Consider the following 14,831-nt stretch of genomic DNA (forward strand, 5'->3'; position numbering starts at 1 on the left):
ACAGCGTTATGATATGAGACTTTCCATGTCGTATTACTTGACATGTTCCCTGGCAAAGCCGCAAGGTCTTGTGGATGTGTCCCCAAATTTTTCATGGCGGGTGTAATTTTGGAGATGACCTATGCTAAAGATTAGGCTGTGAATTATTTATATTTTTCTCAATTCACGTGAATTTTTAAGGCATCGTTGGATGGTCATATTAGAATTTTTCACGCGGTTATTTTCTCAACTTTCACCTGCTGTTTGGGACTAAAAAATGGTACCGATTTGTTGAATTGCCCTCAGTAACTCAGTAAATTCGTCACAGGGCTCTTGTCGTTTTACTCTCTAACAAGGAAACTTTTGCAACTGACTGTCTGGGTGCAAAGTGTTCCCAAGTGAGAAAGTCATTTTCTGCGGATCTCTGGTACACACCGGTCTTGAAATAGGTTGATAGCTAGCAGATGTGGTCTGAACGTCACCATATTCTCCAATATTTCGCTTTACTTAGTTTGTATTGATTCACTGAAGGAGTGTTCAAAATGGAAGAAGCAACAACGAATTCGGTATCAAACGCCGATGAAAATTTAAACGACACTGCTGTTGGCATCTCCACCACAGTCACAATGTTGGACATGACTGAAACACAAAGTCCTGGGCAAATCTGTGACTGCTCGGAAGGCGATAGTGATTTTCAAGCGAGTGACAGCAAAGCCAGTGATGAAATGACTATTTCAATATCAGCTGGACCCAATTTTCAGACTGAAGCTGCTGATTTCAAGACTGATGCTATTGGTGAAAGAAGTGATGAAAAATGTTGTCATAAGGAAATGGACAGTCCAGATAAAACAAACAGTGAAGGGAAGGCTAATGGTTCAGGCACTGGAGAGAGCAACCCACAAACTCACATTGATTCTTTGGAAAGAGATGGAAACACAACGGAGCCTTTAGTAACAAACAAAGTCCTGAACACAAATTTAACTGAAGATTCAAGTGATCGCTCCTGTCAAGAAGCTAGCGATGTTGGGGAAGCAAATCAAGTAGGATCAACTTTGACAGCCTTGCAAAGGAATGACGATCCTCAGGTGGAAACCAGTAATGAGAATGAGCCCACAGACAGAGCTGCTCAATTGACCACTCAAAAAGAAGAGCGGGCTCTAGAGTCAATTTATCACATAAAATGGATAAAATGGAAGGGAATTAATACACCAATCATCACACAGAATGAAAATGGACCATGCCCTCTTCTTGCTATTGTTAATGTTTTGCTTCTGCAGAGAAGAATCAATATTCCTTCTCTTCAGGAAATTGTTACTTCAGGGCAACTTATGGAGTACATTGGAGATTGTATTCTGGAAGAGTCACCTAAAGTATGATTAACTTAATTGTCTAGCCTTGGTTGTTCAAAAGGTGGATAACACTATCCACCGGATAAATCGCTATCCGGCAGATAAACACAAGAAAAACCAATTGAGTTATCCAGTGGACAACTCAACTGGCTTCCTGTATTATGTTTAGAATAGATTATAAGATTATTATAATAACTCATAAAGCAATCCATGGTACAGGTGTACAGCTCCTAATTATTTTATCATCTCTTGTAAACTTTAAGCCAACTTTAAGCCTAATTCTTTCTACATGTACAGCCTCAGATCAAATAACAAATATTTGCTGTCAAGTCCAAATTTCAGGACTCTCTCTACTCTTGGCGATCAAGCCTTTGTAGCCACCGTAGCAAATCTGTGGAATAATCTTCTTAGATGCACTTCTGATTTTAAAGTTTTTAAACGTAATTTGAAGATTCATCTTTTTATAAAAGCTTTTTCTGATATAGTATTGCAATTCATGGGCTAAATAATTATTAATTTGTGTAATTTTGACTATACTACATTGTTATATTTTATGTAATGGTGATATATTGTTCTTTTATTGTAAGGCGAGTTGAAAACTGCATAGTTGAATTTGCGCAGTATAAATAAATGTTATTATTATTATCATCATCATCATCATCATCATCATCATCATCATCATCATCATCATTATTATTATTATTATTATTGATAGTGATTTATCCAGTGGATAGCACTATCCACCCTTTGAACAACTGGGGCCTGGTGGTTCTTGATTAATTCAATTTTTATTCACCAATTCACACTATTACAGTTGTTTTGAGATTGTGTTAAGAGATGAGTATGTGTGACCTACAAGTAATTGTTTGCAAATTAATAGTCTACTCATGCCCATCACTTTAATCTGAGATGCTAGAAGGTGATTTAACATCCTAAATTTATCAAAGCAAAATTCTTATGTGAGAATAATTATCACAATCATGACACAAATCAGTCCCCTCAATGATGAGGTTACACCTGGGCATTTTAACAATGGTAAACACAGCTTTGTGGTCCGATGTCTTTTTTCACTTTACCATGATAAACCACATTGGTTTGTTATGATCACAACTGCTGCATGGCAAAACATGGTTTATTAGTGTTGTTTACAAGCCATGTTGGACCTCAGTCAAGGTGTTTAAAGGGGTACATGTAGTGTCACATTATTTTAATCAAACTTCAAAACACTAAAAGATCTCTTTCCATCAATGAAGATCAGAAATTAATGCTGTGCAGTGTAGTTTTGTTGCCAATAACCATTGAAGTGCACTGAAGCTATTCTTTGTTGTTTGTAGCCAAGGATGGAGAGGATGGAAATGGATTGAAACTTGAAAAACCTCGCCAGTTTTTTCAAGTTTGGAGACAATGTCTTCAGAAACTCACCAAAAATTAAATACGCATAGCCTTCTTTTGCCATCATTATATTTCTCATCTTGTCAGTGGGTTGTCTGGATTGTTGTACAGTACAGTAAAGTACTACAGTAATTTAGATTGTTACCAAGTTTTGACCTACAAACAGCAAAGTTAGCATGACAGTCCCCTTTTAAAGAGTATTAAGTAAAAGAAATATAAAGAGTTTCTTCCAAAATATATTAAAATGTGCCGTAAAAAGATTCAAAGGTGGCAACTATGTGTAGAGAAATTTTACGGTTTGAATTTTAAAATAAGAAAAAAATGAAAACTGTGTTAAACAATAAAACATATTTCAAAATTTATACATTATTATTTAATTATTATTACTGGCAGATCACCAATGATTTGTTTGTTTGCCTTTAAAAAATTGGCAGATTTTAAGCTGCTTACCAAAAACGCATCATTTTTTTGTCAAACTTGCACAAGCTTGAGGCAATGATACTTGAATGTTATTACTCTGAACGTTCTTCTTTTTGTAGCGCTTGTCAGAGGGAGCCCAACTTAATTATGAGCAAAACATGCATGATGCCATTGCAATCATGAACAAACTTCAAACTGGACTTGATGTTAATGTTAAATTTACAAGGTAAGGAAGCATTTTTGTTGTGTTAAATTCATTTGATTAAAACAGGTATTAGATAGCCTTTTTGTATAAAGTTGATATTTAAAGCGTGTCTAAAATTGTTGGTAAAAATAGTTACTTGGTACCATTTCCTAGTTCTTCTGTAGCATTGTACTACTGTATCACAGAATGAACTACATGACTGTACATTTAGTATTATTACATACTTATTAGGTTTTTATTGAAAATTCCCTGCGCTGATTGGTTGTATTTGAGGTGATTATTATGCGAGGATCACCTAAGCAATTTTTCCAAAATGGCCACAAGCCGTTTTGTTGAGGTGACAAAGAAGTTTATATTGTCTTTTAAAAAAATGCAAATTTTCAAATAATCACCTACGTAATACTGAAAATAATAAGTTATTCACCTCAGACTTGGTGAATATCGTTGAATAAAAGCCTTGACTTCGTCTCAATTTTTATTCACCGATATTCACCTCAATTTTGGCAAATAATAAATTATTGTTAAGTAATTCATATTTTTTTTGCAGCATCACAGAGTTTGAGTTTACTCCTGAATGTGTAGTTTTTGACCTTCTGTCTATTGGGTTGTACCACGGTTGGCTTGTTGACCCTCAGAATACTGATACTTTGTCTGCCGTGGGTGAGCTGAGTTATAATCAGTTGGTAGAGAAAATTATTGCGAGCAAACAGCAAGGTGCAGAAAGCCAACTTGTGTCTGAAGGTAAGGAGACTGAAATTTACTTTTTTCTTGGAAGATTTTAAACTAGAGTTTAGCCCTTTGACACCTAAACCGGCCATACTTATTATTTTACTCTGTCTAACGCCAGACGATTTTAATCGTCAATGGGGAACCCCCAGGAATCAGTGGGTTAGGGTGATGTTATACATGTAAGTCTGAGCTATAAATGGTGATGTTGTTATACCCTGTACTATTGTTTAGGTTTTATTGGTGAAGCTTTTCTTGAGGAGACAGCCAGTCAACTAACATATCATGGCTTGTGTGAACTAAATTCACGTTTACAAGATGACCAACTTGGTGTGTTTTTTAGGAACAATCATTTCAGCACCTTCCTCAAGCGCAAGGTATGAAGCAGATTTCTGTACAGAGAATACTGGATATTATAGAAGGCCTGGCCCCACAGCACCATGCTTCAGTTTTTTGGTCATTCTTTGAGGAGGTCATTCATTTTATTAGTAAAGAGTAGTCAAAGAATGTTTGAATGGAGTCGTTCCTATTTTCAGGAAAATTTTAATGATTCATTTTATCATACTGTAACTATTTTTATATCCTCCAAATACATGTAATCATCTTCCTTTTGCACCAATGCAGTTGTCAATGGACATACAAAGTCATGTTATTACTCCTGATAACATTGAATTTACATTTGTGCAAGTACTTGTGCATATACAGTACACTGTTAGCATGATAATTGTTGTACATGCAGAGAAGCAGATACAGTGGTACATGTTTTAGGATAGTACATTGTATTACTTAATAAATTATTAATCAAATGGTGCTTTTTGCTTTTTATCAGGACGAGCTATTCTTGCTTGTTACAGACCAGGGATTCCTCACTGAAGATCGTGTTATCTGGGAATCACTTGCAAATGTCGAAGGTGATGGCATTTTTGTTGATGCAGAGTTCAGGACTCTTCCTGCAGTACAGAGCTCACCTGAGCCTGCTGTACATCTGCCAATCAATCAGCAGCTATCACAAGAGGATCAGGAGTAAGAAATTCAAATTACTCCGGCCTAATTTGGTTTTCAGTGTATTGTTTTAACAAAAGTGAAATTTTGTTGTTGCAGTTTTCTTGTGGCATTGACTCTTCAGCAGGAACAAGATGCACCTTCTCAACAACAGCATTTTCAATCAGAGACAGCACCCATTCAGGCACTTACACAGCAGACTACTGAGACTGATCAAGAATGGACAGAGTAAGTAAACAACACGGAACATACATGTACACTCTTAGCTTAGTGATAGATCTCTCATTATCATTCCCATTATAATTATGTCATTTACTTTACAAGTCATGTACCTATGGTGTTTTTTCTTCATATGTACGTGTATTTAAGGTGGCTTAGTACAGTTTTCCCAAGAAAAAGATTAAGATTTTGAAACCTGTGAAGTTAAAGCAACAGGATGTCTCTTCTGAAGTGTTAGTCACTACAATATTATTGATCAATGATGTAAAATGTAATTTTACCTGCCACCAAGGAGCTCGGTCACTATATTATTTAGCACTTCCCCATGATTTGCATTTATTTGTTCATGTAAAATTACACTTTACATCAATTATTGCAGTGACTTTACACTTCAGAAGAGACAATGATCCTTTTGCTTTAATTTCACAGATTTCAAAATGTTGATTTTTTTCTTCGGAAAACTGCAGTAAGCTAAAGGTACCTGTACCTGAATAGAACATTATAGGATTAACCTAGTGTTTCCTTTCCAAGATGTAATATACCTATTTTTCTGTGTCTATATCTTGTTACATGTTAGATGTACAGTGTATGTGTTCATGTATTACAGTTTGGTTAGTCTTTCTCTTATAAGTACATGTACATGAACTGTCACTTGACAATTTCTTTCAATTTAAATTTCACAATTTCTATTATTGTACATGTACATGTACATGTAATGCTTGTAATTACATGTAATTTTCGTTAAATTGTGGCCAATTCTGTGGAACAGAGTTACAAAGAAAAGGGCAACAGAATGAAAGAAAAGGTTAAATGAAATTTTTTCTAGCTGTACTCATTAATGTTATTTACTCTGTTTTGTTTTTATCTATTTATTTTTTGGCTTATGAATTGCAGCTGCCTGTCAAATATCTGCACATTCATGACTGTATGCAAGCCTTAGAGCAGGCCAACTTTCTTTTTTTGAAGAAACTGGAAAAACTGAAATTGCATGCAAGACAGAATATTACAGCCAGCAGCCCTTAGTACAAATAAAATAATAATTTTAGGTGTGTTTAGGTTTATTACTCATTCATACGGTACTTGTTAGCACCTTAGTAAAAAAATTCTCCGTCTCAATTCTGACCCCCTAGTCGACAGTTGGCGATGCAGCTACAGGAAGAAGAGAGAATACATCAACAACAGATGCAACAACAACAAAGGCAAGGGCCACCAGCTCATCCATCTCCTACAGGGTCCAGTAATCCTCCGTCACCATCACAGTCACAACAGGCACGGCATCAGAGGACGCAAAACAATGTTAGTGAACTTGTTGCTGTTTGTTTGCCAACTCTTCTCTAGATGTGTTTTTTGTATTGTCCACCATCAGTCCCTCTTCCTTTGCATGTACCCATGGGGAGTGTCAGGTCACTCTCCCAGATTTCATTAGGGTAGGGACATCCAAAACTAAGTATAAAATGTATGTATGTTTGTACCTTTTCCAATAAAATATTGCATGACCTTGCAAGTATTTCCAACATGTTTGGGCTAAGATAAGAAGTGATCCTCATACTTTTCTGGACTATTTAAGCAGTTGCAGGGTTCTCCCTAGTTTTCAGCACAACAGGTAAGGGACCTTTTCAAACCGGTAAAGCATTCAGTTAATGTTGGGCATTCTGCAAAGGATAAGCGACTTCTGAGCATTTGCAGGCAGTAATAAGTGCTCTTACAAGCAGTAACATTTACCGGTTACCGCTTGATAAGGAGAACCCTGCAGTTGTCTCTAAAACAACTGAGAAATTCAGGTGGTTTCAACAGGATTCAAACACATGACCTCTGCAATGCTCTATCAACTGAGCTGCAGTGCAAATTGTATGAAGCCACTCAGTCGGGAGCAGTTACAGTCAGTGTAAATTTGTTTGGCACATTCATGTATTCGCAATATACATTTTCTGTTTGGGCTAAATTACTTCAAAATAAAAATTACAGGTCCTGATGGCTTCTATTGCAATATTCTTAAGTACTACTAAAATTGTCTTGATCTTAACGGGCCATTTCCAAGTTGCTGTTAGTCTCGGTTTCGAAGTGAGTGTTGGTGCTCAACTACTGTAAGGGAAATGAGTTTGATTTGCATAACAATTCTCATTTCATTTCCATTTGAATGGTTGTGCACCAGGACTCGCTTTGAAACTGAGGCATGCAGCAACGCAGAAATGGGCTATTGTACAGTGTGTTCGTGCTAATAGTGAGTGAACTTTTTTTACAGGACAAATGCATTATCTTGTAACTGATCATGTAAATGTGTCAGTACCTTTACAATGGGACAATCAAGCTTTTCTCAGCAGCTAAAGGCGATGTTCGTCATCACTAATGGATACCTTGGGAGTTGCTAAACTTAAAGTTTCGTATTGCTAGTTAGTTACAAAATTATGTCAACCAAATCGAAAACTACACTGCAGGTTGAGTATTGTATAATTTATAAGGACTATTAAAGTGGTACTATGATCAAAAAATCATTTCCTTTTTTTGTTCAGCTTTTGAAAGTGTGTTCGCTCAACACCTAACTGGCAAAATTTTGAGCTTTGAGTTTTATCCAAAGGCTGTCTAATTTGAGTGTAAGTTTTGGATTTCATGGTCCGCCATTAATCACGTTCAAAACTGGCCGATTGGACCTCAGAGGGTTGGATCTAGAGAAAATGACGTCATTTACTCACTAGCTTAAAATTTCAGCGTGTAAACGCAATTTATTATATATGCAAAACACGGGTTGAAAAGTCTGAAAGCCCGAAACTCCCATGCTGCATATTAATTAGGCCGCGTACACACGCATTGCATTCTTAAACTAGTGAGTGTTTGACGTCATTTTCTCCTCGATCCAGCTCTCTCAAGATTTTAAAGTTAGTAATGGCGGACCAATAAATAAGAAAATTCCAGCTAAAATAAACAGGTGTCTTTTTAAAATCAGAACTTAAAACTTGGGTGAGTTAGTTTTTAGTTAACATAGTTTTGAAATCCAAAGGAAAAACAAAATTTTTTTTTGGTCGTAGTACCACTTTAAAAAGTACCATACTTTAAATTAATTAGTAGTAGAGAAGATGAACAAATTGTTTTTCTGGTAAGGCAACTTTGTTTGCAAGGAGAGCAACAAAGTATCCTTTTTGGTGAAGTGTACAAATTCTATAAAAATAGATGTAAATTATTTCTAAATCAGAAGGTCGAGGTACCTTTGTGAGAACTGAAGGAATTACATGTATAAGCGTGATACCAGTAAACAATGACCATTAAAATAATTTTTTTTTTTGCGAAAATCAGGGATATTCAACCACCATAAAAATTAATGCACATTGACCGAATGCAAAAATGGCTGCCAACAAATTATTCTTTTGTCTTTGTTGTAATTAGACTGACTAGCCTCGTTAACACATGTCAAATTGAAAGAACTTTGCCTGTAAAACAAGGCTAGTATTAAAGACTAATTTTCAGAAAGAAATAAATAATTTATTGGTTGCCATTTTTGCATTCGGTCTGTACAGTAGGTCACTACAACATGTATTGTTAAAGCACTCTTTATTATTATTTTTATGAATTTATATTATGCGCTACCCCAGAAAACTTCTTACATCATTTTGCATACTTGAGACAAATACATTTCTTTCATTCCTAGTCATGAATGAGAAAGTACGGACAATAGAAAAAAATATATGTTGAGCAATCATTGCATCCAATTACCATCTCTCTCAAGACAAGATCATTGCAAATTCTGAAAGTTATGGGGATGACTAGCTTTGGAGCCAACCTCATTCTCACGGTCTCTCTTCTCTGCTTCCTTTGTCTTTGAGGCAGCAGAAGAGAGACCCTGGGAAAGAGGTTGTCTTGCAGCGTCAGATATTAGGGAGTTTTAGCAAAGACGACGGGTACGGCTACGGCAACGCCACAAAGCAAGAATATTATTGGTTGAAAAAGGAAAAATGCTCGTGCTGCGCGTGCAACACAAAATTCACGTGCATTTCTTTGCCGTACTCCACAAAACAACAACGTGAAATCACCACATTTTAGGTTTTGACGACAACGTGAGCATATGACAATGAAAAAGTCATTTTCAGTTTTGACTTTAAAACCGTTTGTACCCACCCAGTTACAGGATAGTTCGCCTGTATTGTACAATGTGAACAAGACGGATTAATCGCGAAATACTTGCGATATCGCTAAGTTATATTTTGGACTGACGTTTTCGTTGCTGTAGCCGTCGTCTTAAATTTTTTGCTGAAACTCCCTAATGGAGTTCTAAGAGGGTTCTAACCAATAATAGAGTATGTGCACGGTGGCCATGTTGGAGGACCAAAACAATTTTAAAAGATATCTGCATAAAAATAACATTTATTCCCCCAAGGAATATCATTCTTTTGTTTCGGTCCTCCAATATGGCTGGCTGCCGTGCACATACTCTATACAAAATGTTGTTTTATTTTTTAGTTTTATTATATTGATAAACCTGTGGCCTTCATTACAATATAAAAAGCACCTAAAAGCAAAAACAGTGTTATAAATAATAATCTATTAATAATCTATTACAGGAACTATCTAGTAGCCAGTTCAAAATTAAAAGTGTAAAATCATGTTAAGGAAAATTAAAAATGCAAGTATATAATGACACCAGTAAAACTCCTAGGAAAAGAGCTATATCATTTTGAGAAGTGTGGTGGCTTTCTGTTCAGTTCTTGTATAAAAGTACTTACTTACTTACTTACTTACTTACTTACTTACTTACTTACTTACTTACTTACTTACTTACTTACTTACTTACTTACTTACTTACTTACTTACTTACTTACTTACTTACTTACTTACTTACTTACTTACTTACTTACTTACTTACTTACTTATTTGCGGTGCTGTGGTTTCTTGTTTGACCCTTCTCAGACCTAAATTTAGCACGTAAACTTCGTTAATCCGTGATAATTTATGACAAGCACGTACCATTGTGTTTAATTTGTAATAAAATACAGACCAACATTGTCGAGTTAACCTTCAATATGCTTAAGCTGCCATTTCGTTAATAACTACGTAACTTGACACGTGGAAACCATGGCCGAGGTTAGAGAAATTAATTCTGTAAACGACGAGGCGGAATGTGTCATTAATTGCGTAGCTTTTTTCTACGAAGAAGGAAAAGGTGGTCCTGGGGTGTCCGTGACCCCCCCACCCCCCTCCCCCTTTGTGACAGTCAACAACTTAATACAAACCATGTCTGTGAGACTGGAACAGAGTAATTTATGTCACCTGCAACTTAGACCGGGACGAACTCAGACCGGTATGAAATTTTTGCAGCTGTTTACATGAAACCGGGACGAGATGCTTGGTGCCTGGTTTCGGGATGAAACGATATGTTTTTTCTAGTAAATATATGGCTGACCCGAAAGCATACACAAGGGTTCGTGCTACTCCTTGAGGTCCTTGAAAAGCCCTGGGATTTAATTTTAGACTTTAAGGGCGCTTGAAAAGCTCTTGAAAAAAAGGATTTCGTGGGAAACTGCTCGAGAACTCCTTGAATTTTTGCTTGGGTGAAAATTGTTGAGATTGCACCATGCTAAGTTAAAGAAACATTTCAAAACTTGAGCCCAAATTTATCTATGGGGAAAGATGAAATGCAAAAAAATAAGATGTCCGTGCGTGCACTTAACTCGTAGGACGTGGGAAAAAATATAAAGGTAGGCTTTTTCAGCAAAGAAAACACTGCAACACGATGTATGGCATAGAAATTTTACAAAGATTCTTTGAAAACTCAATTTCTTGTTCTTGAAAACTCCTTGAATACTCCTGAAATTTTACTTACAAAATCCAGCACGAACTCTGATACAGGCTTGAAATTTCTGGACCCGGTCTGAGAATTTCTCGTCCAGCAACCGAGACGACAGAATCCGCTCACCAAATATCGAAGCAAATGCAGCTAGATGCGGAGATCTCTTTCAAGAACGCCGGTAATGAAAAAAGGTTTAAGTTTAATTCGGGTGTCCTCGACGCGCTTTCCACGAGTTCCGTTAAAGACAAGGACCTTCTGTTTCAAGAAGCCATTGGTCTCTTGGAGGAAAGGAATCGCAAAATACGCATCGCAGACTCCTCCGAGGCCGGCTAGCTGACGGTAAAACATTATGAAAGTAACCCCGTGGCCTTAAACTCCGAAGACGATAAGAAAATCCGCGCGGCAGAGAAGGAGGCGCTTGGCGAGCGCGGCCGTAACAAAAACAAGTGTAATGTGGACCGGTCTCAGAGCAGAGGTTTCCAGTATTCTTCATACGCGGGTCGCTTCGCGGGACAGCGAAATCCGAACAGATGAAAAATTTTTAGGGGATAAAAATATGCCTATATGTATCGTTTAAATACGAAAATACGTTTCACAATGCTATATTTAAGTGGTTTTGAACTATATTCTCGTTGGGTGCCCCTGGCTAGTGTTAACAATGAAAAGACAAGTTTTGCATCGTGAGCGCGCGCATTTGAAAGTGCCGGGTTGCTCGTTAGTTTTGAGCGCGCTTCTAACTAAAAAGTTGCCTACGTTTTTGTCGCTTTTGAATGAAATAAGTGGAGGTTGCGAAAAGATTCTACCAGTCTCGGGATCATTTTGGAGTAATTTAAAATTACTAAAAATGATGCTTTTGACTGCGTGATTATGAGGATGGAAAGTGAGGGTGAATGGAATTCTGTCATTTTCATCTTTTTGTGACGTTTGTAGTGATGACTGTCGATCAAATTGTTGGGCGCGATGATGGCCCGACAGATTTTTTTGTTTCAATGTTCTTCCTTTCGGTTTGTCCTGTGCCCCGTATCTTTTTTACCAAATTATTCCGTCCACTCGTTGGACATTAGAGAGCCCAAGCTAAGGTTTTCATTTCGAGTTACATTTGGACGACGGAGCATATCGTGAGCTTGATTTGAACACGGCTTTCTTCGCTGCGCAGACTATTCGTTCCGATTTGGCTAAGGCCTGAATTGTTGCCAATAGCAGTAAATCCATTTGGATTCCAACTCAGGTTATGGAATGGTTGGGTTTGATTTGGAATCTCCGTGAGGGATTTCTGGCCATTATGGAGGCCAGGCTTCAAAAGCTTCTCGATTCACTGCATTCGACGTTAAAAAACCAGTTTGCCTACGTCACTCCGCGATTTCTCGCCTCGGTTGTGGGAAAGATCGTTTTGCTTACTCCAGGAGTGGGCAACGTTTGTTTGCTTATACAAAAATTTGGTTTTATCAACGGAGTTGATAATGTAAATTGGCCACTGTACAGAGATTCGAAAAGCTGACGTTTCGAGCGTTAGCCCTTCGTCAGAGCGAATCGAGGGATTATGGGTTACGTGTAGTTTTTATAGTAGAGTAGGAGCTACGCTATTGGTGGTAACATGGCGACGTGAAAAATAGGAATATATTAGTTAAATGAAAAGCGTTCGTTAATACCGTGAGGATTAAGGGTGCCGATTTGAAAGATCAATTTTTGTTCCAGATTCTTGCGGCTTTCCGTCGTACCTAGATGTAGGGAAAGGCCGCAGATAGCCATGTGTTTTTTGGAGTGGTTAGGCAGATTAAAATGGCGAGCGACTGGCTTAGATGCATCCTTGTCATTCTTCTCAACATCGCGAAGGTGTTCGCGGAATCGGTCACCTAGTCGTCTACCTGTCTCACCAATGTATAATTTATTGCATAACGTACAGGTTATGCAATAAATGACATTTGAGGAGGTACATGTGAAATGATCGGTGATCTTAACAGATCGCTTAGGTCCCGATATCTTGCTAGTCAGGGGCACCCAACGTCAATTTTTGGAAAATATCTGTTCGGAAGACGATTTGAGATCTAGAATTTTCGGAACATTTGTTGTAAAATTTCTTGCTTGCCTGACTGTCCTAGGATTTTCGAACATCCAAAAAATGGTATAATTGCCCATTTTTAACGGATTTTTACCCTAAAAAGGTCACCCAGAATTTTCGGGAGCTTTTTTTCTGGCTGAAATTTTCGGAAAGGTAAGTTTTAATTCCTATAATTTTCGGATCACTAGACTTTCAGCTAGGAAATCCGAACAGATGAAAAATTTTTAGGGGATAAAAATATGCCTATATGTATCGTTTAAATACGAAAATACGTTTCACAATGCTATATTTAAGTGGTTTTGAACTATATTCTCGTTGGGTGCCCCTGGCTAGTGTTAACAATGAAAAGACAAGTTTTGCATCGTGAGCGCGCGCATTTGAAAGTGCCGGGTTGCTCGTTAGTTTTGAGCGCGCTTCTAACTAAAAAGTTGCCTACGTTTTTGTCGCTTTTGAATGAAATAAGTGGAGGTTGCGAAAAGATTCTACCAGTCTCGGGATCATTTTGGAGTAATTTAAAATTACTAAAAATGATGCTTTTGACTGCGTGATTATGAGGATGGAAAGTGAGGGTGACTGGAATTCTGTCATTCTTATCTTTTTGTGACGTTTGTAGTGATGACTGTCGATCAAATTGTTGGGCGCGATGATGGCCCGCTTTGACCACAGAGACAGGATAGCCACGCTTCTCGAAGAACTGGCGCATCTCCTCTGATTTGCTGGAAAAATCGGAGTCATCACTACATAGACGTCGAAGTCTAAGAAATTGAGAATAAGGAATGGAGTTCTTGACATGTGATGGATGTGACGATGAATACAACAAATAACTGTGTGAATCAGTAGGTTTGTAGTGCACACTAGTACATAGCACGTTGCCTCTAATATAAACTTTGATATCTAGGAAAGCCAATGAAGTTGACGGAGGTTATAAATTGATCGAGTTCTTCTCTGCTGGATGAAATTGCGCCGATGCAGTCGTCGATGTAGCGGCCGTAGAGTTCTGGTTTGGGGCCGTTGTACTGATTGCAAAATTGGTGTTCAACATATCCTACAAAAAGATTGGCATAGCTAGGTCCCATTCTTGTGCCCATAGCTACACCATTAATTTGTTTGTAATAGTTGCCGGCGAATGAAAAACAGTTAAGCGTTAAAACGAGTTCGGCAAGGCGGAGGAGCGTTTCCGAGCTAGGTTCTTTGACAGTGCGTTGATCGAAAAAGTGTTTAGTGCTTGAAGACCTTCGCTATTAGGAATGACTGTGTATAGAGATGTAATGTCCATGGTGAAAATAAGTTTGTCTTGGCCGGAGAAATTGAAATCGCGGAAAATTTGTAGTGCGTGTGTACTGTCTTTAATGTATGATGGCAAAGATTTGACGTTAGGCGTCATAATCCTGTCTAAGTAGCTAGAAATGAGTTCGGTGGGGCAACTACAGGCAGAAACGATAGGGCGACCTGGGTTGTTGGGTTTGTGAATTTTAGGCAAGAAGTAAATGCACGAAGTTCTAGGGGTGTTGATGATGAGATTAGTGGCAGTGTCCGGTAATTCTTGATTAACTATAAGATTTTGAATGGTGTCTTTGACAAGTTTTTGATTTTTGGAAGTGAGATCTTTAGGGATTTTGGCATAAACGAGGTATCCGAAAGTTGCCGCAAAGCTTCTTTTTGGTAAAGGTCGGACCGCCAAACAACTACCGCGCCGCCTTTGTC

General features: G+C 37.7%; 1 protein-coding gene across 1 annotated transcript; it reads left to right on the forward strand.

Moving 5' to 3' along the window:
- Positions 1–65: 65 nt before the first annotated feature.
- On the forward strand, positions 66–9,222 carry LOC138006743 (ubiquitin carboxyl-terminal hydrolase MINDY-1-like). The gene is made up of 8 exons (XM_068853255.1): positions 66–1,349; positions 3,260–3,366; positions 3,893–4,086; positions 4,306–4,448; positions 4,901–5,094; positions 5,173–5,301; positions 6,423–6,588; positions 7,535–9,222. Exons 1-8 carry the CDS (start codon positions 522–524, stop codon positions 7,553–7,555), a joined length of 1,782 nt encoding a protein of 593 aa, XP_068709356.1. The 5' UTR covers positions 66–521; the 3' UTR covers positions 7,556–9,222.
- Positions 9,223–14,831: the final 5,609 nt, after the last annotated feature.

This window comes from Montipora foliosa, chromosome 1, assembly GCF_036669935.1.
Source record: "Montipora foliosa isolate CH-2021 chromosome 1, ASM3666993v2, whole genome shotgun sequence".
Classification (NCBI taxonomy): Eukaryota; Metazoa; Cnidaria; class Anthozoa; order Scleractinia; family Acroporidae; genus Montipora; species Montipora foliosa.